We start from the raw sequence: 26,090 nt of genomic DNA, 5'->3' as shown, positions 1-26,090 counted from the left end.
GTCGGTAAGAAAGAGTCATATTTTTAAACTTTGGCTTGGGACGACCGAGTACAATGTGGCATGCACTCCAAGTTAGTAACTTATCTTAAGAGTTTCACATACACAGTACAGACGGAAGGTAAATGTAGTGTTTTGCTTCCCCGAACAAAGTTGGGTACCCATTTTTACACCTGGGTGAAGTGAGGAAGGTCATGTAAAGTGCCTTTGCCAAGCGTACAACGTTGGGGCACACGTACGGAAAATATCCTTGCAACTCGGGACCTCTAGATTCCGAGCCCAACACCGTCTACCAGTTACGACACACACGGCGCTAGAATCAAGATTATCTGCTGAAATGAAACAACACTCTTCATATCTTCTATACCTCTTCACGTTATGTTAAAATACTGGTATATCATTGATTGTAAAGTAGGGGAATGCTCTGTACAAGCATTCGGAATCATCTCGTCAGCTTCTGATGTTATGTATTGTTTATATCATTTACTACAGGCCAGTTTTTCGGCGCCACCATCCTGATCGTCGCCATCTCTGTGTCCTTCTCGGCCTTCGGAATCATGTTCCACTTCCACGAGCTGAACTTGAAGAAGCCGCCAGCCATCCTGAAGACGCTTCTCTGGGTGCCAGGGTGAGATACATTTTCCTCTTTGTTCATTGACTTGGGGATTCAATACTAACCATAAACGCTTGTCTATTCCTATATTTTAATGAACTGCTTGTCTCGGTGTACATTGAAACACCAGCGTACCAAAGATACGATTTGCTGGAAATGTATGAATGAATGTTTGTATTCTATCTTCACAGATACAGGATATGGGAGCGCTGTGGATCTAACAAGAAAAGTGTCGACATCAAGGATGACAGGCCAGACTCTGTGGAGTCAGACAACACCGTGGAGGGATTTGACGAGGTCTGAAGTCTTGTTGTTTCCTCATGACCTATTCTTAATCAAGTAATGCTATTCTTTTAGTATAATGGTATACCACAGTTAACTTCAAAGGTCAGGCCATCCATCTTCTACAATAGAAGATAGAGTCTGTCCAGATTGCTAGTCATTGAATTAGTTCAAACACCAGGGCACATGCGGGTGTGCTTTGATCCACTCGCCATTTTGCAACGAGGTAATCACTGTAGTACCTGGCAGTGGGTATTGTCGCCCCTTGAACAAAGGCAATGGCATATCCCTTACATATCATGTTTAAATAGCCTAATTCACAGGCTTTACCAACGGCTGTAGACTGACCAGCTCATTGGTTACCGTGTGGAAATATGACTTGCTGCTGTTGCATTACATTAAGTCAGTGATAGCGATTGTTAACTATAACGAGCCATTTCGGTTCTGTACGGCTGATATTTGCCACACTAGTATTGGTAGGGTTATTATATTCCTAGCTTTAGTAGTTATACGCTTTATTAATGCTCTTATCTTTCCCAACAGCTGACACCCGACCGGAAATCCTTCATGGTCGGACACGTCATGACTCACATGTCCAAGATAGACAAGAACTTACAGGTGAGACAATGCTAACATTGATTATAATATTAATTGAATGAAGACCTTCATTGTACATTTTTGCCCAACCGAGCTAAGTACAGGTCACAAAAGAGACAGAACATACATAATAGTATCATAGACCTAGTCTAAACACAGAAGTTCGGATTCCTCTCCCTTCCTGGTAATAGTGAAAATGTAGGTTTGTAAGGGATTTATCATAAGCCATCTTGGAAACGAGCATTAAGTGGATTTATTCATTCATATACTGTTCATTTAGATGTGTCAAGGGAATGTATTGTTTTCATTTCTTTGCATGATTCCCTTCAGCTCCAATCACGAATTCAAAGCGTGATGAGACAAAGCGAGATGCTTTTGCTAATAGCGATACATTCACTACGGTTTCAACTTGTGTTGACAGTTGTGAACTTGTGATGATATTGAATGTAATGTCTTTTAACGACTCAGGCCATCAAGGACACAGCCGATGAGAACCAGGAACAGGAGAGTCTTCAGGAGGAGTGGAAGTTTCTGGCCACGCAGCTGGACAAGGTGCTGATGGTCAGCATCCTGCTGGTGTACCTCATCGTCTCCGCCTCCATGTTCCTGTCCCTGCCGCCGGGACTGCTGCGGTAGACGCCGGGACTGCTGGGTTAGACATCGGGACTACTGTTGGGTTAGACATCGGGGCTGTTGGGTTAGACGCCATGACTTTTGGGTTAGACACTGGGACTGTTATGTGGGTAACATAGGCTATTGTTAGATTAGACACGAAGACGGGTTGGTTAGATATCGGGATTATTAGGAAAGATACAGGGACTGTTGGATTAGGCGTCAGGTCTGTTGCGTTAGACATCATGACACACCGAGACTACTAGTACTGTTGGGTTATACATCATGACTGCTGTGTTAGACAACGGGACTGTTGTGATAGACACCGGAACTGTTGTGTGACATGTAGATACTGGGACTCCTGCAACTGGACACCAGGACTGTTGGATTTACGCTGAAACTGTTGGGTTAGACACCGGCACTGTTGGGTTAGACACCGGGACTGTTGGGTTAGACGCCTAAGCTGTTGGGTTAGATGTCTGGACTGTTGAGTTAGACCCAAGGGCTAATGGGTTATTAGACACCATGCATGCTGCGTTAGACGCCGTACTTAAACGGTACAGATATAGACCGCATTTGTTATAGATTAATATTGTACATACGTGGGAAAATTGAGAAAAGAAACACTGCAAGGGCGATGTAGTCTACCTTCTAGGAAGGGTTTTGTCTTCTTGTTGCGTTTCTGCGAAGGAAAAGACTATCGATATAGTTAAAGTTTTGATATGTTTGTACAGAACCTTTGATATTGTAGTGAACATGCTGTGATCCTGTGTCAGTGTAGAATAGCAACATTCATTTTGACAGAAAATATATGATGATAGGTGTCTTCATAAAGACATTGTTACGTGATGAATATTGTGCATTTAGTGTTGACTGACTTGATGTTGACGTTCATATTTTAGATGTAATAAAACTGGAGCAAAAGTACATAAATGGCAACCATAAAATCATATCATGTGTATATTATATTTTCAAGGCTTATCGTGTACATGTTTAGCAACTAGTACTAAATAATGTTTGTACATATCATGATGTAGACCTGTTTGTTAGTGATTAGATTTTTATTGATCATGTTGACCGTACTGTCATGTTATCTTCTTTCCATTTGTTTCCAAATAAACATTTTTCCAACAAGGTCACTTTTCTCTTTTGTAAAAGCTTTTAGCTTCTTATGACCCGCATCCTCTCGATGGTTATGTTTATTTAATTAATCCGGCTTTTTAAAGAGTAGAGTACAAAAGACAGGTCTTTTATAAGGAAGAGAATAAGCAAACACGCCCCAATTTGCGTCATTACGTGTATAACGTTATATAACATGACATTTAAAGGCTTCACAGAAGAAGTTCAGTTGCTTTTATCCAAACATTACGTGTAACCTTTAACACTTTTCCAAAACATTATAAAGACTTATAATCACCATGTATGCATTTACTGTGAGTGCTAACAACGTATCATGTGCTAGAAAAAACTTACTACGCGCTTGCCTTGGTTAAAGTACTGTTTGCGTTACCATGAACGCATTACTTTTCATTGTTTCACTGCTATTCAAACCTTAGCAACTTTCACCTAGTTGAAAACATGACAAATGTACCTACTGATTACACCCAACATAATCTGGCAGGATAAACCTTCGCCGTTACAAAAGAAACAGCCTGTGCCTGATGTGGTGTGATGTCAAATTCTGTCCCCCTAGCAATTATTCAGCAACACCACACCTTAGCACATACAGTGGCTACATCCAACCTTCCGGTGTGGATTACATGGGCTATTACGTGAGAAGCAAACCTAGCGGACGGGTTGCCATTTCCGTTCCTGTATGCTATAAGCTGAACGAACTGCAAACTCTAACTACCTAGTATGGAACCTCGCACTTTCTACCTCCTTGTTCTGGCCACAAGTGTACAAGGTAAGTTTTGTTGCCAAAACACTCCTGGTTGGAGGTAGTGAATGTATAGGTAGATCGGTGACTGCTATCGCCTTTCTTGTGCGTGCATTGTAACGGAACGACATCTTTCAGCGTCGGTTCGCTCAACATGGCGTAACGTTGTAGACATGGGGAAACTTTTCAGAGTTTGTTCTGACGCGAGAGGCTGAAAGTTTAACGAGCCAAAACGGTGCCTGTTTGGCCACAAAAACCAGACCCTTGTAAAATATGACCGTTTGTTTTTGATAAGCATTCAATGTTAACATTTTTAGAATGTATCCTTGTTGAAATATTGGAAGACATGATAACGAGTACAGAATGTATTTTTTATCTTCACTGTTCCATGCTAGTGTATACCAACCACATTTGTATATGACAGCATTTCTTGATATCATACGTATCCCAACTGTCAAAATATATCAGTGAAAGAAACAGATTTTATGTTAGACCCAGGGGCCGCAGACGAAAGGAAGATGGATATGCTTATCGTAATATGATCCGCCTGATTTCGTTGGTTTAATGTATGGAAAATGGTCTGAATTTTCTAGAAGAATTGCTCAGGATGTTTTAGTTGATACTATGTTACTTATAGTGACTGAGAGTGACACATAAAATCCTTTTCCGCCAGGCAAAAATACTGTTCTTCGCTGCTCTATACCTCGTTTTAGATGTATCTATCAATACATAGCTTTTGAGTCTCCTCCCCTTTTCACCTACTAAAACCAAGGAATGATACATGGTTTTGTCTAGAAAACTTTACATTTATTTCAAAAGGTTTCTCCTGGGAGGCCAACCTGACAAAATATCTGACGACAGATTATGACGTGGAACCCCGGCCAGTCCTCGACCACAGACACGCCGTCAACGTCACGTTTGACGTAGCTCTGGCCAAAATAGTCAGTGTGGTAAGTGTCCAGTTTCATCTCTCTATCAATCTACTAAATAGTCTGTGTGGTATAGTACATCTAGATGCATGAAATACGGCAACAACACAACTAGAAACCTGTACCATAGTTCCTACAGGATTTCGTTGTAGTCGCATGTATAAGTTATGGAGTCAAGTACATTTTTCATATATCCAATTATTTAAAGCCAATATGTACGATGGCTGAAAGCAAGTCTATAACCCATATACACTTATCAGAGGTCTAAAATGTCTAGAGCATATCCAGACGTCATGATACTAAGAGGCATGTAAACAAGACAAGTTGTTATGATCACTGTTTTATTCGCTGTTTATTCTTTAAAGGATCCACTGACGCAGACATTCGATACCAACTTGTGGATCAGAATGGTGAGTCTATAAATCATATATCGTCTTTGTTTACACCTTTATCATTTTCATTCCAATATTGTTTTGGTAGACAAAGACTCTGTCACCAAACCGTGGAAAACGATTGCTCTGCCAATGCAGGTAAGGTAGTGATGAAGCGACCTCTAGCGATTGCAATCATTACAGCACAATGTACGTTATACACGTCTTAGTGAGGTTTATATGTATCTGTCAATTTTAATGTTGACTTTGCTCTTAAGATAAACGAATGTAAAGGGGGTATAAAAGCGGTCATGAGGACGACTAAATGGGTTCTATTTTGTAATCCCCAGTACTGGACAGACGAAGTCCTTCGCTGGAACTCGTCAGAGTGGGGAGACACGACAGTCGTCAGGATCAGCAGCGAGAGGATATGGCGTCCTGACATCCTGCCGTACAACAGGTGGGCGGGCAGGTTTCTACGTAACGTTAAAGCCAGCATCTACGTCATGACTTAAACATTTTGCTTCCTTATCGGATCTATTGCCTAAGATTTTACGTTAGAAAATAGACGATTACCGTTAAGCAATGAATCTTACACCAAATGAGTGAGCCACACCCAAAGCACGTTTAAGAACTCTCGACACTTTTCGAAAAGAGTAAAAATCCATACCGGTGTGGGTGGATCAAATAATTACAAAACCGGTGTGTTGCTGTATTCCTACAGACGCGTTACTGTTTATGCAGTTACAAATGTAATTCAATATCTGCAGCTGGATAAAAACGGAGATTTACTTCCGGAGGTTTTTAGTGGCATTCATCATTCTTCTTAAGCGTTACTATTATGAACTGGCAAAAGTTCAGTAACAGTTGAAAACTTTTGCCTGTTCATTCTTGTGACGTTGAAGAAGAGTGATGGATGTCACTAGAAATGTTCGGAAATGAATCTCCGTTTTTATCCAGCACTTGTAAAGATTGAATTGCATTTTAAAACATGAATATTGTGCTGTCGGTGCCATAGACTAAAATGTTTCAACGTTATGCGCAATCGTTAACATAATCAACAACAGATCTATAACCATTCGCTTTCACTTGTCAACAGCATACTACCGTACGGTAAGAACTTCGAGGACTCGTTCGCCACGATCTACTCGGACGGGAGCGTGTCGTGGCTGTACCCGGTCACCACCCGGACCACCTGCTCCCTGGACGTCACGTACTTCCCGTACGACGAACAGACGTGCACCCTGCAGTTCGGCTCCTGGTCGTTTGACGGACTCAAAATCGACATTTATAACAAGTGAGTGATACAGATCACAGATCAAAACAGATGATCGCTTTGTTTTAATGTGGTAAATTGAATGTTTTTCTTTTCTTCCAATCAGTTCTGTCCAATTTGTTATACCCACATTCCAACAGCATCGTCTACTACAGTAAAGAATACACCTAGGATAAGTACTGATCTAAGTGACCATGAAAAGTCTTACAAAGATCAATGAGAACTATTACAAATACTCTTCATTCATTTTTACAGTACAATACGCTCCCATTAATAACTGCTGTAAATCTGCACACTGACAAAGTATCATAGCACTGGACCTGCTCCTTTGAATAAAAAAAGAGATATAAAGTTACATAGTGTATGTAAAGCCAATCAACTGGTGTTGTGAGCTAGGACTTTTAAAGACATGTTGTGTAATCTTCTTTTTAAGGTCATCAACTGGAGATACCAGCAGCTACAAGAGAAATGAAGAGTGGGATCTGGTGAGCTTTGAGGTAGGATTTGCCAACGACATTTTATACCTTTCATTTGTGTCTCTCTTTTTTATGTCACGGCAAGGGGCACATACTACACTTTTGTTCTACCTAGATGTTATATCTAGTTATTACGTCCTACACCAAGGAAGCGAACATAGGAGCGAACTACTATCCGGGGATGGCATCCAGGCTAGCCCTTGGCTGCAATGTGGCAAATGTTACATCTGAATAAACCATTATTATTACTATAGATTTACTTGTATATACAAAATGTAGCTCCAACTGCACCTGTCGCCATGCAGGTTACACGTTCCGTGTACGTGTACGACTGTTGTCCTGAGCCGTACCCCAGTCTGACCTACCGGGCCAACCTGAGGAGGAAAACTCTGTTCTACAACATCAACGTCATCGCGCCCTGCATCCTCATGCTCTTCGTCAGGTGAGGTCATGCTACTTAGGCTAACGCCACATTTCCAACCCGGGGTCCGTCTAAGCTGTTTGTAGAAACAAAGAATAGAACTGTATCCGGAAGAATATACACATATAATGCCCACTACTATTCTCGATACATCTTGTGTAGTTTGGGGTCTTTTAAACCATACTACTCGTTCCCGAAAGCTCCCCGTTTGGGCCCCGGTTTGAAAATGTGACGTAGGCCTTACCCGGTGTACATTGCCTTACCTAAAATAAGGCTTTGTTTTAGGTTTAGATATACGTCCTTTCAGTATAATATATTTCACAGTACTAGAATGCTTTAAATGGTCGACCACGACAAGAATGGATACAATGTAACTTTACAATGTCAAGATAATTTTGGATCGTGATAAACTCAACTCACATCCTTTGCAGTAACCGGATCACCTACATAAAACAAACAAAGGCTATGGGTTTGACTGAAGAAGCTTAGCTTTAAGTTCAGGGGTGTTATTTTGGCCTGGGACCTTCTACCAACTGTTGATGTAAGTCACCGGTGCTCTTAACGGTCACTGACAGTGGATATTATCTTACCCACCGCCCGGTAGTTATAGATCACGCTAATAAGAAGCTTAGTTTTATGTTTCTGAATTTCCGTTCAAGTAGGCAGCTTTTAAGTTGGCTTTGTAAGTAGCCAATACGTTACAACAAATACATCATCAGTGTAAAGCAGTAGCTGTAGATAACGCTAGTTTACCTTTATCCGTGGGGTAACTTATATACGTTTTTCTTAAAAATCTGGTTACTTAGGGATATCAAGTCGACGGACGATGGTTTCAACTTTCAATATTTTCAAATGTTACAGTTTGAAACCACTATCTGTGGACTTGATATCTGTAAAGGTCCTGTATTTAAGAACAACGGATATAGGTTGATCATTCAGACATTGTCTGCTCATATTCCAGTCTTTTCGGTACGTGGGTGCCGGCAGGGTGCGGTGAGAAGCTGTCCCTGGGAGTGAACATGTTACTGGCGCTGGTGTTCTTCATACAGGCCGTCAACGCGGGGCTCCCCATCACCTCACGGTCCATACCGTATGCAAGTATGTGCCTGTCATAAAAAAAATGGGACCCTAGCTCAGTTGTTAAGAATAGTGGCCCTGTTAAAGCACTGTTTGGACCAAAGTGGCCGAAGGACCTAACAACGGTTTAAAATCAACTACAGAAATGTGGCAATAAATGCTAAATGTATATGCTTTCACATGAAACGCTCGACAACTCTTTAAGTCTATTTACACATCCACCTGATAAACCTAATTGAATATTCTTTGGACCATTTCCGTCCCTTAGAATTAAAACCACACACAAGAGGGTTTCAAACCAACCCTGGAATGATATAATATTGGAAATACGTTGCGTCTTTTTTTATGAAAAGATCGACATTTAATTTTGCCATTAATAACATGAAATGATTGTATCTCTATGAATTTCTTGCCAGGCCAGTTTTTCGGCGCCACCATCCTGATCGTGGCCATCTCCGTGTCCTTCTCGTCCTTCGGCATCATGTTCCACTTCCACGAGGTTAACCTGAAGAAGCCGCCCACCTGGCTCAAGACGCTCCTTTTTCTCCCAGGGTATGCTAGTTGGTGTTTTGCTTCTTCGTGAGTCTAGACTGTAAATTCCCATATCGTAAGGGTATCATATACATCTTTGTCTTAGGCGTGTCTCAGGTCTTTTCAGATCCCATTGCATTCTGAGAGAGGCGAGGTACTTTGGTTAGCTTAGGGAAGCAACTGGCATGATAACCAGGACAATGCATTGCATACTCGTTGTTATAGTGATAAATGTTACTTGACCCTTAACTCCCAACATCTTCCAGCAACCTATATTACCCAATGTGATACACGGAAAGGTCTATTGCTTTGGGATCCGATTCTGGTCAATCATAGCATAGAGTAAGAGTTTTACCCGGCCTTTAATGGAAAGACTGATATGATCACTATTTGTGCTATATATATATAATGAGTTTACCTACATTATTTCATCCCCTTTGCAATCCTGTGTTTCATATATTTGAGGAAAAATAACTAACGTTTGTTTGTTTATCATTTTTGCAGGTACAGAATATGGGAGCGGCGTTGTGGTAAGAAAAACAGAGTCGTTCCCTCCCCAGATTCATCATCATCTGACCAGCTTGACCAATCAGAAGACGAGTCCACCAGCAGAACGGTGTCTTCCTGTTTGTACCCAGAGGATGAGAAAGTCAACTATGAAGAGGAAAAACAACCATTTCCTGAAGAGAACAATGGGAGCTTTCTGGCAAATATTGCTATAAACTTACAGGTAAGATATATTTTCTTACTTAGTACGTTTCCAGTGAGCAAGCATCTTCGGGTATAATTGTTTATAAAAAATATACAGTGCGGTATAATTGTTTATAAAAAACAACACCGGTTTTATGAGTATGGGAACAGTATAAATAATCTATAACTACAACCATTGTGCAACAAGGAGGCCCTGCAATACAAATGTTGAAGGAATTGAATCTTCCGCGTACAGATTTATCGGGCTTGAACTACGCGTACAAAAATGTTCTTCATTGGCGGCCTCAACTCTGCCTGGACTCTAACCTGACGGACAATCTGTTTTAACAATTCATGTGTCAAACAACACATAGTCCAACGTCTGCTTGAAGTTTACCCTTTTAGCGCTGACCCAGAAACTACTAGAAATGTGCTTCATCTGGAACATTCGAGCTGGCAACATGCAAAACAACATGAGAATGCAGCAAATGTATCGTAAGATACAGCTGCGAACAGCAGAACATCCCCAACTACAATACTCTGTTAGAGGTGACCCTCATTCCCTACGGGAGTAACACTTTATTATGTCTCATCCTCTCCTCCAGGCTATAAAGACGACAGCAGACAACAATGAGGAACAGGAGAGTCTGCGTGACCAATGGCGTGCCTTGGCGCTGCAGCTGGACAAGGTTCTCATGGTGGTGATATTTGTGGTGTACGGAGTCGTCGTTGTCTCCATGTTCACTTCCCTGCCTGATGGATTGGTCAGGTAGAATGAGGCAGGAAACAAACTATTTGTATCTGTTTTATGATACAACTTTTAACCGCACAGAAAATTAAAGCGCATACCAACAAGATTTCGATCAGTCCTCCCATCCTTTTCAAGTTGTAATGACCAAAATCCTACGTCACACATCCAGACGGGAAGTGTGACGTCAGCAAAGGGTCAAAAGTGCTAACGTCATCCTTGTGATATCTGTGTATCTGTATCTGTATAGACGGTATAATTTACCGCTCTTCGGCGTAACGCACCAGCTTCTCACTAGTCTGTGTAACGTTATAATATAAACTGTGCAGTCTGGTGGTGTAACTGTCCCCTCCTCATACACAGTGGCCATATCTTGGACGCGCTGCTATGAGCGAGATTCAATCAGGCTAGAAACAACCTGTGATACTACGGTTGTAGATCGTCCTGGAGATAGAATGTAAAAGACGGGACTGTCTATGGGCACTTCCCATTTCTTTGCAATCTAGAAAAAAGGATTTTGGATTCGCACTGCAGCATGTAAACGAGGCAATTCTAGTAATGGCTTACTAACTTAAAGACTTAGACTCAGAGACTCAAAGGAATACGTATGAGGAAACATATTTTTAAGAAAAAACTATCTGAATCCACTACGATAGTTTAAGATTTTTGTGAAGTTAGATTTATGTCTGCTCGTATAGTAGCAACTTTGATGAACGCACAAGAAAAAGAACGCAGAAAAGCCTTTTGTGTGGGATCACAAAGACTGATGTAGACAGATTTAGGTAAAGTATGCAGTCTCAAATGAATACCAATGCTGTACACTGTACAAGTATGCAGTCTCAAATGAATACCAATGCTGTACACTTGTACACTTGTGCACAAAGTGTTTTGTTAACTGTTTGTTGAAATTTTACCAATTTGCTCCTTGGTGTGTAAAATGTTTTATAGCTTTCATACAAGGACGTTCAAACAATCCCCTGTTGGAACACAGTTCACAAATATGGTGAATCCTATTAATAAATAAAGAATATCCAATGTTGAAAGTATTTCTTTTCCTATAGTAACATATTAAACAGGTAGACATGTGAGACAGTAGTTGTGACCTTTGACAATGACAGCAAGTTCAAGACTCAATCGTCATTAACATTACAATATACAATTACGAACTTTATGATCATGGCAGTACGTGTAAGTACATAGTGATTATGGCAGTACCTGTAAGTACATAGTAGTAAGCTTTAATTGCCGCCCTTTAACCGGTTAACCTTGTTGTCTTGCTCTGATAGCTTAACCCAGTCAAGTGTCGAAAGTTAGGAGACACAAATGAAATAGAAAAACATCAATGTAGTCTGTATATCCTGACTGTAATACCTTGCCACAACAAAGCTTATTGCCATAGGCTTTGATCGGCGCCCCAGCTGGAAGTATACTCTAACCTGCCGTTTCCTAGCACCAGACATGCTAACAAGTGTTCTATTACTCCATTCTAATTACGGGTAATCCAAGCTTAATGTGATTTTTTATGGCGGACGTGTGAGACTGAACGTTATCTTAAACACGAAGTAGTGTTACCTTTTAATGCCAGCTATGTTTACAGAACGAGGAGAATTACAATAAACCTAATGAAGTCAATTTGAACATAGCATGGAGGCGGGCTACAAAGTTCATTGTCATTTCTAAAAGGAAGCGTTTTACAGCAGCATCTCCTACCAGGAAGAGGATTTGTTTGGGAACAGCGAATATCTTTGAGACGACCACTTTATTACTATACTTTTGTAAGCTCGGAGCAAGGGTTAAGTCAAGGCACTAAGAAGCAATTTTCGATTATATATGTACTTAGTTCTTCAAGTTATACCGCACTTATTCACAGAATTTCCTTTATCCTCAATGGCAGACTATATTCTCCGACCAGAGGAGCTTTAAGACACCGGTTTTCATTTTTTGATACGATGAACACATTTGGAACTAGATTTTTATTCTGTGTCCTGACCTTCTGCACAAATGATTTGTACCAGCAGGGTTGGATAAAAGATTAGAGCACATCAGTTCCAAGATACCTGATACTCGCTGATCGAATTTATGGGTTAATAGGTTATTTCAGAATGAATAGACTTCTAGAGGTCCTAGAGGTCGTTTCGTCCGGAAATTTAATTACCGGCCTTTGTGTTGCTCTCGTTGTTGGTTTAGAGGGTATAACAGACAAAGCTTAGGTTAGATTATATACACACATGTAAATACAAAGGTGTGTATCTATGCGTCTATATATCTATATCTATATATCTAAAATTCATCTATCTATCTATCTGTGTGTGTGTGTGTGTGTGCGTGTGTGTGTATGTGTGTGTGTGTGCATGTGTGTGTGTGTGCGTGTGCGTGTGTGTGTGTGTGCGCGCGCGCGGTACACACATGCTCACGTAAGTGCGACTTCGAGCTGTCTTTTGTGATGTACCTGTCCTTGGTGCTGACCGTACGGTGCGGAATGTCTATCCGTTAAACTGGTAGTAATGGCAATAGTTTCGTGCTATGAACTTTCTTGATCGCTCCCGGCGCCCGGACCCAGACACCTTATATCGTGTATCTAATGTAAAGTACACCCCGAAGAGCGCTTCCTGTTCGTTGTAATCACAGGTAATTTGAGTAATCTGCCAGAGCATGGCGGACATGTAAGCGCGAACGTTGGTAACATCCAGAGTTACGTCACCCTCCTTAGTAACATGTTAGCTGCATGAAGATTTTGGAAATCAAGAGCATGAAGCGAATATCAACATAGGGGAGCAACCATGAACAACATTTGTCTGTTTGGAAGGAAAGTTTTACACCATGAAGGGAGCTCATTTGCAAACAACATACATATTTTGAGACGACACCTGTATCTCTTTCCGTTACGGGGGCCTCAATGAAATGGTTTCTTTCTACGAGGCAATTTTCCCTGATACCTTGCTGATCATCCCGTTGATGCCACACAGTCTCACGACTTTCCATCATTTCGTATCATTTCAGACTATCTTCTTCTAACAGACGCAGACGGAGACATCGCTTAACCTTCAGATCATAACTCACACACGTTCTCTGATGGCCTCGTCTTTACAAACAGATTTTCATGACCCTGGCTCTTGTCCAAAGTCGTAACGTGTACCTCCAAAGCAACCGAGGTAAGATGAAGGGCACAATACGTCAGTTCTATAAAAACAACTGCCTGACGCTAAACGAATTACTCGATCAATTTAAGACAAGATGTATATGGTCATTGTGGACTAATAGGCTAGTGCGCGAAGATTTCCTCAGATTATGCTGTCTGGAAATTGGATTACCGACGCTCGTTACGTTTCAAAACAGTACGAGAAAGTCTCCAACAAACGGCTCATGTATCATCTTGTCTTGAAAAGAGATAAGTGTACATGTACACGTGTGATGAGAATACCAACATCCCCGCAGAACTCATTCTCGCAAGCAAAGCCTCGCTAGCTAAGGTTTAGTTCCCAATCGGAAAAAGAAGTCCTACCGGACAGTTCACGGACTTTTTTTTCACTTTTTGTAACTAATAGAAGTCATGACCAACCCGTGGAGAACACCGAAGGGTACCCCCGGTAACCGCCAGTCCACCGGAACAAATTTCTGGCTTCGGAGCCTGGCCGGGGCTACATCAACCTAAACCTAAACCTATACCTTAACCGGATTGAAGTTTCAACTTTTGTGGGCGTGGTTTCTAACCCAGTTGCCGGCCAATCAGAAAACCGCTTTAAAGTTTCTTTTGGGTGAAGCCGATTGGCTGAAAACTGATTAGAGGCCACGCCCAGAAAAGTGTAAACCTTAGCCCGGTACAGTAAATCTTCCTAAAGGTATGTTTCAAAAGCAATGGGAGAGGCTCTGCGTAGAGGAATGGGATAAAACTGGGCTTGCATATATATTTTCCAGTGCGAGTCTGACTTGTTCGATGGATATGCCTTTGGTACTGAATGCCTGACTATTCTATCGGAAACAGTGAACATAATGGTCCGATCATAATCTGGAACTAAAAGCTTCCTACCGACCCTCTCTCAGATATGGCCGTCATTATACGTGCCATTACTACAGGGTCCTCCCAAACGTGTGAAGGCAGTATGTGGAACTAATGCAAATAAAAGCACTGGGAAGCTGTTGCACTAGCCTTCATGCGTAGCTAAAAGAGTTTCTTCTTGTATTTTATGGCCACTTTCGTTGTTAGTTGTTGATGCCGTTACTCTTTCCTGTCTCGGTCTGTTTATTTGCCTATTGGTTCATAAGTCAAATCAAAAACTGCATTTGCAGGGAAAATTTTCATTCTGTATTTGACATTCTGTATTTGACGGATAAATGTAAAATTATTTACCTAGTAGTTACGTCAAGCAACTTTTAAGATTTTATTCAGTTTGATGATGTTGTATTACAGCATACAATAATACAAGATCATCATTTACCTAGTACTTACATTAAGCAACTTTAAAGATTTTACTCAAGACATTTTGATGATATTGTATTACAGCATACAACTACAACAATAACAAAGTTTAGTTTAACTAAAAAGAACAGAAATATCATCAACCTTACTCAAGCTCTCAAACAGTTTGACGGATTCGATTGTTTTGTCACAGTTGCAAAACCCCCTTTTTACATTCAATGTAAAATTACGTCTGCTCATTCTACAGTATACTTCATCTACTCTTCAAGCAGATGTTGAGGTAAGAAATACGGACGTTTTATGATTATCTGTTCTCTTTGACAGGAAGAGGGTAATCAGAGCTCGAGAACGTTACGATCTTCCACCCTAACATCTGCTTGGAGATCATACTCCGACCTCCCAACAATGATTAATGTAACAACATTTCAGAGGTGAAAAGGCCACACTAGACTCATCACGAGTAACGGACACCGGAAATTGCTTTATAACCTATTTATAGGAATAAATACAGGTTAAGTGTCCGTGTGGGCGGTCTGACCTCCGGTGACAAAGCTGGACAACTCGTGCTTCCAGGAAACAACGAACCATCGTACTTTTTGAAACGCAACGGAAATTGTTTTTTTTTTTTTTATAATGACCAGTACCGGTATCACATATCCTGCCCAAATGAGATCAAAGATGAATATCACTTTGTTATGGATTGTTAAGATATAATGATAAACGCACAAAGCTGTTCACAGTCCTTTCGCTTACTCAAAAGAATTTGCTACTTTCCGTTAGATGGATAAATTCAACTACATCATGGGAGGCGATAATCCTCACAGTGTACAAATAGGTAAATGTATCAAAGAATGTTTATACCGCAGAACCAATAGTGAAAATGACATATTAGACACAATATGTTGACTTATTCACACATATATAGATATTCATATATGCCTGGTTATACGAGTATGTACTGTACGTAGTTTAAAGACCTTACGAAAGTCGCTGTACTTTTGTTGAAAAAAAAAAGATTTCTCATAGCTATGTGAGAGAACGACACTTAGTCTCTTGAAGAGTATTAGATGAAACACCAATTCTTCAAACAGAATTTTTTAGCTTCTTCCCAAATGCATTTTGTATGGGCTTCCGTACAATACATTATTGAAATGATCTTATTTACACAGTTTGACCGTATTTCCACAGCGATTCTCCATTGCCATTGATTAAACATTAGCCTTTGATAACGTACATTAAGATTGTGTCAGAAACATTCTTTTCACGTGTACTTGAAGGACAAACGGGACAGTGTTCATCAACTTCATCCCTCGATGGATGACGCTCTCTCATTTATGCGCTTAATTAGGATGTACCGAACAGATAATCGGCTTAACGGAGAGGGTCTTACTTTGGGTAACAAGATTACTCAAGGATTGATGTGGTGATATTTTGTGCTTAACGTTATAAAAGCGTGGAGGCAAATATTCGCCGTGCATATAATCTTTTAAGACCGAGTGTTAGAAACAATTTGCTCCACACGAATGCGTTACAGGATGTTTAGATTTGATATCAGCATTGTGCTTCTTTCAGACTATGTTTGCAATTGTTTTGTTGTGGAATCAAGAGCCTTGACCGCCGCATGTATATCTTAACACATAAAGCGAGCTAGAAGCATTCTAATAGTTGGAGACTAACAATATATTTGGTCATGCATATGCGACAAGGAAATGTGTCAAAATACAATACTTGTTCACTGTCTTTCTCCAAGTATATGAATAAGTACAGAGAAAGTTTCGGCTGTTAGGAAATGAATAAAAATACTTCCTCTCCTTTTGTCATTCTCTTTGTAGCAATCTGAGATAGATATTGGACGAATTTAATTTTTTCATGTCTTATATTGATTTAGCTTTATTTCCTTGTTCCTGGTCTCCTCGTCTGACGTAACAGATTTCAAGGGACTCGATGCTACAGACAGATATTTATATATCTTTCGATGCCACAACTACCACAATACAAAATAGGCATATATACAAAAGACTTTTTTTGTTATCAAAAAATATGAAACTCACGATCAGCCCCACTCGATTGTAACACTATATCAATTCTTATGTTAGCCCTTGTTGTTATGTTAACCAGGATGTTTAGTTTTATCCTATACCTCTATTTTGTACTTCATGTAATTGTTGCTACCATGCATTGTGCCGTGTACGATAGTCGTGCAATAAATTTCTCTGTAAGTAGGATACTTGTCACACTCTATTTCTGGCATTGCTCATCAAGTCACTCAAAACTGTACACAGCCATATGGTGCACTAAATGATTCCCAATCAAACAGAAGACTTCCTGGCGGTGTCCCTGAGGTCAGCCGATTTGTTTGTTCAACATCACAACATCCGGGTGTGTGCTCGCCACCTGCCTTTACGATGCTACACATCTTAGGTGATATAGTTGTTCTAGGGTTAATTTACAAAGTAGTTCTGTCTACGGTTATACGTATGTGTATAAGTTTCTATAGACGCAAGGCCACACTGACTTAATTTTATGGGCGTGCGCATTGATTTTCACCTGTTCTAAAAGCAATGTGGCCACATGTGACCAAATTGCAAACATTGGCAATCAGAATTTATACGTGCCAGAAAATCTGCTCCCCACAGTAAGGGGCACATGGTCAGGGCATAGGGCTACAGTGTCATTTTTCTCCTCTTTAAACAGATGGTAATAAATACATTATTGAAATGGCGACGATTATTTCTTACAGTCTTACCAGAGGTGAGCATAAAACAAACCAATGCAGGAAAAGAATGGACTTAATGTTTAGCAGCGTGATTTTGCTCGACTTTTATTTCCTTCCCATCGCGCATTAGTCCCGGGGTCTTCAGAAGATGGCATCCATAGAATTAAGTCAGTGTAGCCGAAGTAAGTACTGGGCTGAAAAGAATGTCATGAAGATGGTGACTGTGATAAAAAGTTGAAAGCAAACGTATACCTTTACCGGCCAAGGATTTATATACAGGAATAAAGTATGAAGTGTTAGAGGAAGAACGTTCTTTTGAAAGTAAAGATGATTGGAATAAAAGATAAGAATCGTGTAAAGTAATCACCATTTTAGGTTGTCAAGGTCAAACGGAGCCTGATGAATGTAAAGCTCCTCCGCACAAAATACTATGCAGGCACGGCTTTCTTTTAATGATGGTTAAAGAGCCGTGTGACCTGAAGCCGACATAGATGAATTGGCCATTGCACCATCTTAAAGGGTAGGTCACGGTGTAATGAGTACCAAATGGAGCATAATTTGAGGTGCAACTAGCTGATTGTAAAAAAAGCGCCTTCGATACACAAATTTGGAAATGTCTTTATATATTCATCTGCTTTGATTACTTAATCGTTTGTGTTTGAATTTTTGAAAAAATTAACTATAATCATGTAGGTAAAAGTAACGTAAAAATAATGTCCTAAAGACAAATCGCTCTGTCTCAGAGACCAGAGACAAATATGATGTATGTAAGCATGACTAACAGCCCATGTAGGGCTCCTGAAAGGAAGAAGCCTCCTTTTATCTCTCTTTGATCCGGGCTGGTACGTGGAACGAAGATCGGCTTGACAGATCGAGCATTCCTCCGGCACGTACGACGGTCGCGTCAAGAGTGGTATGGCAGATTCCAAATTCTTATGGGAGGGGCTGATTTTTACATATTAATACATCATTTCAGTCCTAAAGTGCTTGATATTTCGACTTAAGTCATAGAATATTAAATAGAAGTAGACTCAGGAAATATACAAGACTCCAATAGCATTCCAACTAGTCTCTTTATCAAAATATAGAAAAAAAGGCAAAGAAGTTTAACCTCCTGCTCATACTCCCTTGTGATCGCCTTACGTCCATGCAATTGTATCTTCCTTGCTAACGCAATCATTGATTCATATTGCTGTAATCACATCAGGCATTAATCATTCTGGTTGGCGTGCTTACTGCAGGCATCGTCAATGGCGCTTTGATCTTTCACATCAGTACTCTTCTCTGTCGCTGGAAACCTGCGTCTTTCGGTCAAACCTTAGTTTGTCAGCTTTTCATCTAGTACAGGTATTTTTTATTTTGTTATCTGTATCATAGCCTTTGATTTTTAATTCCATAGACGCCATTTCTTTGTTTTGTAAAATAAATGTTACAGGGAAGCAGGCACTGTTTACATCGGAAGTGACGCAGCAGTTTTGAGTTGACAGACCAAACATCACGGGATGCGATTATGATTACGGCTGATGTTTCCGTATTCTTTTATAGCTACCACCGACTTCCAGCAGGCAAACAAGTGAGGGTCTCCGGTTGAGAGTACTTGACTGTCGCCCATCTTTACATCATGGCTGCGGGAGAAGTCGGCTCCTGGCTTGAGAACATGACTGACTCTGACCACCTCAGGGAGACTTCAACTCTCTTCAACGGATCCACCAATGTCTCAGACTTCACTACGCCTCCGCTGAGTGTTGCAGAAGCCTCCGGGCTGCCTTACTGGCTCGTTGTGGTGGCGTTTATAACCCTGGGCATGTCCGTTACCATAGGCTTCGTCGGGAACGTCTTCGTCCTGGTGGTCATTCACTACATCCTGGCCAGGAGGAGGTCATGGCCGACCGTACTTCTACGTTACCTGGTAAGTCTGGTAAGAGATCATAGTGTTAGATTTACAGTCTTGAAATTAGGTTTCTAAGGATTTTGTTGTGTGGTTTCGTTCGACCTTCTTGTTTAGATTCATCTTTCCTTCTTTTTTCTTCCAACATTCTGTTTTTCATTTATCTGTCTTCTTTATCTGTGCTTCATTCTTCCTTTCGTTCTGTCTGCATTTAGTACACCTGCTTTTGTTTATTTTGTTTCAAATGGCTGTTTTCACTTAGCCCTAGTGTATGCAATTCTTTAGAACGATGTAGAGTATTGTATGATACAAATGAGTATGCACAAGGGCCATTACCCAATCATACTTTGTTCTATGATGTAGAGTAAGGTGTTACATAAGAGAGTATGCTAATGGTTCATTTATAAGTCACAAGGTTCATTCACCTATTCTTTTACTTGGTTCCTTTCTCCAGGCCTGGACAGACGTCTTGAATTGCTCTATCGGTCTCATCCCTCCCGTAGCAGCCTACTTCCACGACGTCTTCGCCAACAGACACATGTGTAACTTCACCGGCACGCTTCTGTACGGCCTCAGCTGTGCCTCTCAGCTGCTCGTGGCGCTCATGAGCATCGAGCGGTGCATCTCCATCATCCTGCCGTTCCTGTACGAGAAACACTTCGGTCCGGACTCCAAGATACCGACGGTCACCGTCTTCATCCTCCTCCTCTACGCAACAGTCGTGTCCCTGTTGCCCGTATTTGGTCTAAACGAGAACGTTATACATTACCCGTACTCTTGGTGCATGTTTAACTTTAGAGACAAGACTGTGACTGGAAGCTTCGTGGTTTATCTGAATTTTGTAGTCATGTCTTTGACAATGGTGGTCGTGGTGGTGTGTAACACGGTGGTGGCCTCGCACATATGGTGCGGATGGAGGAGACGATCCTTCCGGTGCTCCAGACGAGTCAACCCCGTAGAGGACCCCGAGCAAGAGCACGTTAGCGAGATGCATAGAAACAGAAGCCTGACGCCCCCGACCATACAGAATGATGGACCGTCTAATGTATCATCAATAGTGGATACGAAAGAAGGACGAAGAGGCAGAAGAAGAGGAAAGTCACAAGACAAAGAGAGACAGTTGAACCTGAGATTCACGGAGCTGACGGTCGGGGTTGCTGTGGGCTTTACGTTCTGTTGGCTCTTCTTCACTGTAAGTACCGCTCTTCATGTTATGTTATAATAAAGGTCATATTGCAGTTGAACGACATTGTCGTATGAGCGACCATGTCAATGATATGCTTTTTATTGAAGGTAGGGTATTATGTGTATACTTAACTATAGGCTAGGAGAGTTCAATAAAAGTGGTTCTCCTGCTCGGCATTATCGATGAAAACAGTGTGGTTAGCACCTGACTTTGAAGTATCTTGAAACGTATCTTCAAAGTATTGATAAAGCGTAGTATGAGTGATGCAGATACCAACATCTCACGTATGTGCCGCTGTGTAAACATCGTTTCTGTCAACAGTAGTGCACTGCACACATAGCCTGTGATAGCCCGAGGTATTATTACTGAATACATCATTAACCATTACATGAATGTATGTCGTGACCCTATGGACGCCTTTCTTGCTTTGAGTGATGTGTATCTAAAGTTTCTCACAAGTGGATTAAACCATCGGCTGTTGACCTTATCCACAGCCTCTCTAGTTTCCATCACTGTACGGGTACGTATTTATATATGAGACTGTAAATTCAGGACCAGGGCAGATCTTTACTGTTGATAGAGTATACGTCAGGTTTTTTTATGGATACGATACGATATAAATCATTGTGGATAGAGTACGCGATATGGCTGATACATTAAGGTACACGAGAGCGTAATGCTGCATGTATATGTAAACATCAATGAATTTGCATTAGAGTAATACTTACTTGCCGTAGATAGCCACTATAGGTTTGAAAGATTCGGTTGTTTTGTGTTGTGAATCATGAGTTGTTCACATACCATATATTAACGTATAGTTAGAGCTGTTTACATGCCGTTTATAAAAGTGTGATATGCTTGGCAATATCGACCAACACATGTCTCTCAGCTGTACGTTGCAGAGTTGGGTTATCATGCTAGGTGACGCAGCCTGCACGGCTATTGGTAAAAATGGTTGGTAAATACTGAAACTTTTGACCACGTGTAACGCCAGTCATAAGATAAATATTTAGCATTATCCTTACATCAATTGCACATCATGCTCAAACCTTTATACGTCATATATACCTACTGCTTTGTCGGTGAAGGTTAGATATCCAGGTATTAAGATGCGACTGAAGCAACTGGATGTGATTTTGGAAATGGTTAGACGTTAGCATCGAGTACTTTTCGTTCAGATGGTAAGGATATAAAACCTGGTCTGCTCCCGGAGTTCTGCTCAGTGCCACTGACGAAAGGTAGCTATAGTGGATGCTATCTGAAAGTTGTGAACCTTTCAAAACCCACACAAAGTTGCTGGAGTAACTGCTTTTTAGTGTATACCGATTTGTTTTGGTTAGACAAGCTACTACATAGCGACTGGCTAACTCAAAATGTCTCTGTGCGATTCTTTAATAGAGAAAGTACTTGTCAGAGTCCACATGTGGTGCTTTCTTATCTTTACCTCTTTAGCCCATTTAATGCTATCTTTAAGCCAGATATATAGTTCTTCATTCTTCACAAGGTGGTTACGACTTACTCATAGTCTAATCTTCATTGACGTAACTTCCCGAATTGTCATGGTGTTTTTATCTTTAGAACTATATATGGGCATGATCAGTGGCAATAGCCTCTTTGCGGATCCCTTGCAATGACCTTCCTCGTAATACATGCATCATTTAACCCACTTAGCGGCAGTTCTCAGAAACTGCAGTGATACGTCGTTTTGCTTACATCGTGCGTGACACGTGGATATGCGTCACATTATAAGTGGCCACAAGCTTATTACACTATCCATCACAATATCATATTGCTCTACGATACATGTGAATGTCACAAGTGGTTGCTCAGCAGATCCTTCCTTTGCTACGTCGAGGTCAGAGCACCCTGACCTTTTTACGGCAAGAAGAGAGGAAATCACTGCGCGTGGGTGAACCCATGTATGACGACGCACGTCAGAAGTGACTCTTTCTCGTGACCAAGGCCGTTCCTTATCTGCCCATAAAAGGCTCGGTCGTTCCCTTGTCGGACCCTTTGAAGTCGCCGAGTGCGTAAGAGCTGATTCATATTACTGGCTGGGGGGATTGAACCCGCCCCTTGAGAGACGTTTAGATAAAAGTACTCTATAATACGACATAATAGGGGCACGGCAGGACGATGAAGACTGATGACCAGTCGGTTTCCTTATTGCTTTTCTTCCGAAGGGATGTCTAAGAAAGACCTATTGTACTTTTGATACAGCCAGGGGAAACATAGACACGCTTTCGCTTAGAAAATCGTGCCATCTTGAGTTCTGGGAGTGCGCAAATAAATCACAGTCACCTGTATACGCTATTCTATGCAGATCAAAAAGGTTTATGTAGAAAATGCTATAGACGATTCTCGGCAGTTTAATTCTATACAAATTACGACATACGACTGCGTTCTTCGCAATGGTACAATGATCATGTGCTACCAAACATTGCTGTCAATAACTGTATCGGTAGTCACTTAGGTTACTAACCGTGAAATCCGCATATTCATAGAAGCAAAGAAGTGAAATATTTGAATAAGCGCTATCTCATCCTCCAAACTTATGACTCTTAAGTGCTATTACCATCTGGCGTATTTGTTTTATTGTGCTAAAGGTTTATCAAATACGTAGCAGTCTCTTATTGATCTTAGCCTGAACTATTCAGGAGTAGTTAACTTTCTCTTTGAATTACTTTTCCGATTCGCTTGAAAGGCTTCGAAGTTCAAGATAAACCTTTCTGTTATTCAAGCTCCTCATTTTACGACTGGTCCACTAGTTTGGTCTAAAAAAATAAAACGTGGCTACGTGCGGACTAGAGAAAACCTATCTTTCTACACCACGATCCCATAAGAACTGTGACATATTGCACTGGACACGGGGAGCCTTCCAATTACTGGCACAATAAATTTCCCTTCTTATGATGCAACAGACGCGGTGTGACTAATACCTGTTAAGCTCACGTCTCATCACGAAAAACCTACTTCGATATCACTACTTAGGGCGTGGTCAAATAGGTCCTGCGGTCGTCGTACGACTTTGATGCCGTAGGATTTTCAAGCAGGTCGTGACAGAACCAACAACCGACATGGATCCAAAACAGCATTTTGTGTACCAAGACAGTTGAACTTTGCAGGAGACGTACATTTTGTTCGCCCAAAATGCGCGACGTTAGCGATCGTACGACGATCGCACGACCTATGTGACCGCGCCCTTACATGTCTTCACAGTGAATGTCTTGGGCCGAATCATCTCTAGCAGGCTTTAGGACCGTATAACGGTAACGTTTGTCAGGTATAGGAATTACCAACCACAAACGCAACCTTGTGAACTGTATTCAATTTCCTGGTGGAAAAATACTTTTAAGCAAAGTGTGGCTACGTGCCGCCAAGGACGAATGCATTCATTTTATTTCATAAGTTTATTCCTTGTCCATTTTTGCGTGTCATGGTCGAAGTGTTTGACGAAAAACGCCAAAACAATTTCCCACGCCTTTTCACTTTTCAATGGATGTATAATCAACTGGGTAACGTTGTGAACTTTTCAAATTCACCGTTGAGTTTCATGAATGATTAATCATTCTCGTAATGATATGTGTCCTGCCTATTGCGTAGCCACTACTTGTTTGATACATTTATGCCGCGTCGGATGTGGAAACGTCTCCAAAGGTTTCAGTGAATAGAGGGTTGGCATGACTTACATTTATTGGTGGTCTTGTCAAATTGTACCTGCGTTGATTGGTGGGTGGTGTGTCAAACTGTACCTACGGGATGACAGTGTTTTCTTTTACCTCCAGTGAAGCGTATGTTTTAGAAGACTAATTAACAGAGCATTTGTAACCAACACCTGCATATGTAAGATCAATACCATGGCCTTAGTCGCTGACGTGAGCGTGACGTATTTACAAACGTGACGGTCGTTTTCTTAGAAGCCAGGATATTGGGAGATCAACTGTCGTCCAAAACAGTCATAGACAATCTCCCAGGACAACATGAGGTGTTTTCTGCTCAGGATACATTCAATCCAAGATCTTTGATTCTATTTGCATTTCTCTTGAGCCTGCGCTTACCACAGCACGTAGGCAGCAGCCGGCGTCAGCCTGCCCAAACAGAGACATGTGAGACCGTGTGTGTAGCGAGGGCGGGCATACAATCACTACATTAGCGTGCAACCATCCAGTCGGAAAGGCGGGAACATAACAGGCTGTGAAGGAGAGCATGGATTCCTACCATCTACCAGTAACGTCGTCAACGGATCTTTCTAATGAGACTTTTATTAGTGTTTACAACACCAACAACAACATCACCGAGGGAATCCCACTGGAGAACCGGCTCAGGCATCTAGCTTCTGCGACACTCTGTCTAGTGACAATAGTTGGCTTCGTCCTAAATCTGCTTATCCTTATCGTCATACAAAAGATCTTGGAAGACCGGATGACCATACCCAACGTTCTGGTACGAGCCTTGTCCGTTACGGACCTTCTGAACTGCTTCCTAAGTATAACCATCCCCATCATTGCTTACTCTTACCCCTATATCCTTCATGCCCAACCGGTCTGTGACCTGTCCGCAACCTTCCTGTACGGCCTTAGCGTAGCTTCACAGTTCATCGTTGCCGTCATGAGCATAGAGCGGTTTCTCGCAGTCATCTACCCGTTCAAATACCACAGCCAGGTCGGCCACAATGTGAAGAAGGCAAGCTGTTTCGTACTAGGTCTGACGCTGTACTCAACCCTGGTGGCCCTCCTACCCGTCTTTGGTTTGAACAAGAACGTCATCCACTATCCAAACACTTGGTGTATGTTTGACTTCCGCGACAGAAGCCCGGAAGGCAGGTTCGTTGTCTACCTGGGTTTCCTGAACATCGTCGTTGCTTTAGTTGTTATAGTGGTGGCGAACTCAGCCGTTGCCATGCGAATCAGACAGCCGAAGAAGAAAATACGTCAGCAGTCGGTGAAGACAGTTTGTAGCATCCAGAGCCATGAAACAGAATACAGTTGCAAGGAATCGCACATGCAGGTGCAGTTTACAAAGTTGACAGTGTCTGTAGCCGTTGGACTCACCATATGCTGGCTTCTATTTGCTGTGAGTAGTCTATAGAAAACAAATCATCACATCCATATTTCGTTTGTCTTGTTTTGATTGTTCTCCACCGTGTATTAGATATGAGAATCGACTCGTTTGCTATCTTCTTGTTTATGCGTGTCTGTTTTCCCAAGTTGATTTATCAAATCGCAATATATTTGGCTAGTTTTTGCATTAACAAAGTATAGACTAAAAGGTAACTACGTGTAAGTACTCATATAGTAAGGTTCTTTTAGCACAACCAGAAAATAACTTACTTCCGACGTTTCGGTGTCTGTCAGACACCATGGTCAGGGTCGTTCCCACCGTTG

General features: G+C 41.3%; 5 protein-coding genes and 1 long non-coding RNA gene across 6 annotated transcripts in view; all 6 read left to right on the top strand.

The window, feature by feature from the left end:
- Nucleotides 1–489: 489 nt before the first annotated feature.
- On the top strand, nt 490–3,195 carry LOC118423661 (neuronal acetylcholine receptor subunit beta-3-like; the record flags this gene model as incomplete). Its single annotated transcript, XM_035831897.1, is given in 4 exon segments — nt 490–625; nt 802–907; nt 1,436–1,510; nt 1,958–3,195. Coding segments are annotated over 4 exon segments (485 nt in total), but the record flags the coding sequence as incomplete, so codon positions are not given.
- Nucleotides 3,196–3,885: 690 nt separating this feature from the next.
- Nucleotides 3,886–5,795, top strand: LOC118422171 (acetylcholine receptor subunit alpha-like). Its single transcript, XM_035829688.1, has 4 exons — nt 3,886–4,007; nt 4,800–4,930; nt 5,275–5,319; nt 5,631–5,795. The coding sequence occupies exons 1-4, from the start codon at nt 3,959–3,961 to the stop codon at nt 5,793–5,795; spliced, it is 390 nt and encodes a 129-aa protein (XP_035685581.1). The 5' UTR covers nt 3,886–3,958.
- A 564-nt stretch (nt 5,796–6,359) lies between these two features.
- Nucleotides 6,360–7,468, top strand: LOC118423662. The gene is made up of 3 exons (XR_004832080.1): nt 6,360–6,577; nt 6,990–7,053; nt 7,338–7,468. It is a non-coding gene; the product is annotated as an uncharacterized LOC118423662 (long non-coding RNA).
- Nucleotides 7,469–8,417: 949 nt separating this feature from the next.
- On the top strand, nt 8,418–11,319 carry LOC118423660 (neuronal acetylcholine receptor subunit eat-2-like). Its single transcript, XM_035831896.1, has 4 exons — nt 8,418–8,551; nt 8,947–9,082; nt 9,566–9,791; nt 10,357–11,319. Exons 1-4 carry the CDS (start codon nt 8,473–8,475, stop codon nt 10,522–10,524), a joined length of 609 nt encoding a protein of 202 aa, XP_035687789.1. The 5' UTR covers nt 8,418–8,472; the 3' UTR covers nt 10,525–11,319.
- A 7,853-nt stretch (nt 11,320–19,172) lies between these two features.
- LOC118422170 (prostaglandin E2 receptor EP1 subtype-like) lies at nt 19,173–21,209 on the top strand. Its single transcript, XM_035829687.1, has 3 exons — nt 19,173–19,541; nt 19,975–20,712; nt 21,201–21,209. The coding sequence occupies exons 1-3, from the start codon at nt 19,254–19,256 to the stop codon at nt 21,207–21,209; spliced, it is 1,035 nt and encodes a 344-aa protein (XP_035685580.1). The 5' UTR covers nt 19,173–19,253.
- A 3,526-nt stretch (nt 21,210–24,735) lies between these two features.
- Nucleotides 24,736–26,090, top strand: part of LOC118422784 (prostaglandin E2 receptor EP4 subtype-like) — a 9,995-nt gene continuing 8,640 nt past the window's right edge. The window contains exon 1 of the mRNA XM_035830540.1: nt 24,736–25,779. Within this exon, the coding sequence (XP_035686433.1) occupies nt 24,913–25,779 (867 nt within the window). The 5' untranslated portion in view covers nt 24,736–24,912. The remainder of the gene's footprint in view (nt 25,780–26,090) is intronic.

Source organism: Branchiostoma floridae, chromosome 9 (genome assembly GCF_000003815.2).
Source record: "Branchiostoma floridae strain S238N-H82 chromosome 9, Bfl_VNyyK, whole genome shotgun sequence".
Taxonomy (NCBI): Eukaryota; Metazoa; Chordata; class Leptocardii; order Amphioxiformes; family Branchiostomatidae; genus Branchiostoma; species Branchiostoma floridae.
Note: the sequence above shows the minus strand (reverse complement) of the source record. Positions and strands in the feature narration are given on the sequence as shown.

Bases quoted from the DNA above. Each gene is read 5' to 3' on its own strand.
- LOC118422171 (XM_035829688.1), top strand. From the start codon at position 3,959: ATGGAACCTCGCACTTTCTACCTCCTTGTTCTGGCCACAAGTGTACAA. The intron at 4,008-4,799 runs GTAAGTTTTGTT...TTATTTCAAAAG, and splicing joins TCTGGCCACAAGTGTACAAG to GTTTCTCCTGGGAGGCCAAC. The intron at 5,320-5,630 runs GTGAGTCTATAA...TGTAATCCCCAG, and splicing joins CCAACTTGTGGATCAGAATG to TACTGGACAGACGAAGTCCT.
- LOC118423660 (XM_035831896.1), top strand. From the start codon at position 8,473: ATGTTACTGGCGCTGGTGTTCTTCATACAGGCCGTCAACGCGGGGCTC. The intron at 9,083-9,565 runs GTATGCTAGTTG...TCATTTTTGCAG, and splicing joins ACGCTCCTTTTTCTCCCAGG to GTACAGAATATGGGAGCGGC. The intron at 9,792-10,356 runs GTAAGATATATT...CCTCTCCTCCAG, and splicing joins ATATTGCTATAAACTTACAG to GCTATAAAGACGACAGCAGA.
- LOC118422170 (XM_035829687.1), top strand. From the start codon at position 19,254: ATGGCTGCGGGAGAAGTCGGCTCCTGGCTTGAGAACATGACTGACTCT. The intron at 19,542-19,974 runs GTAAGTCTGGTA...TCCTTTCTCCAG, and splicing joins CCGTACTTCTACGTTACCTG to GCCTGGACAGACGTCTTGAA.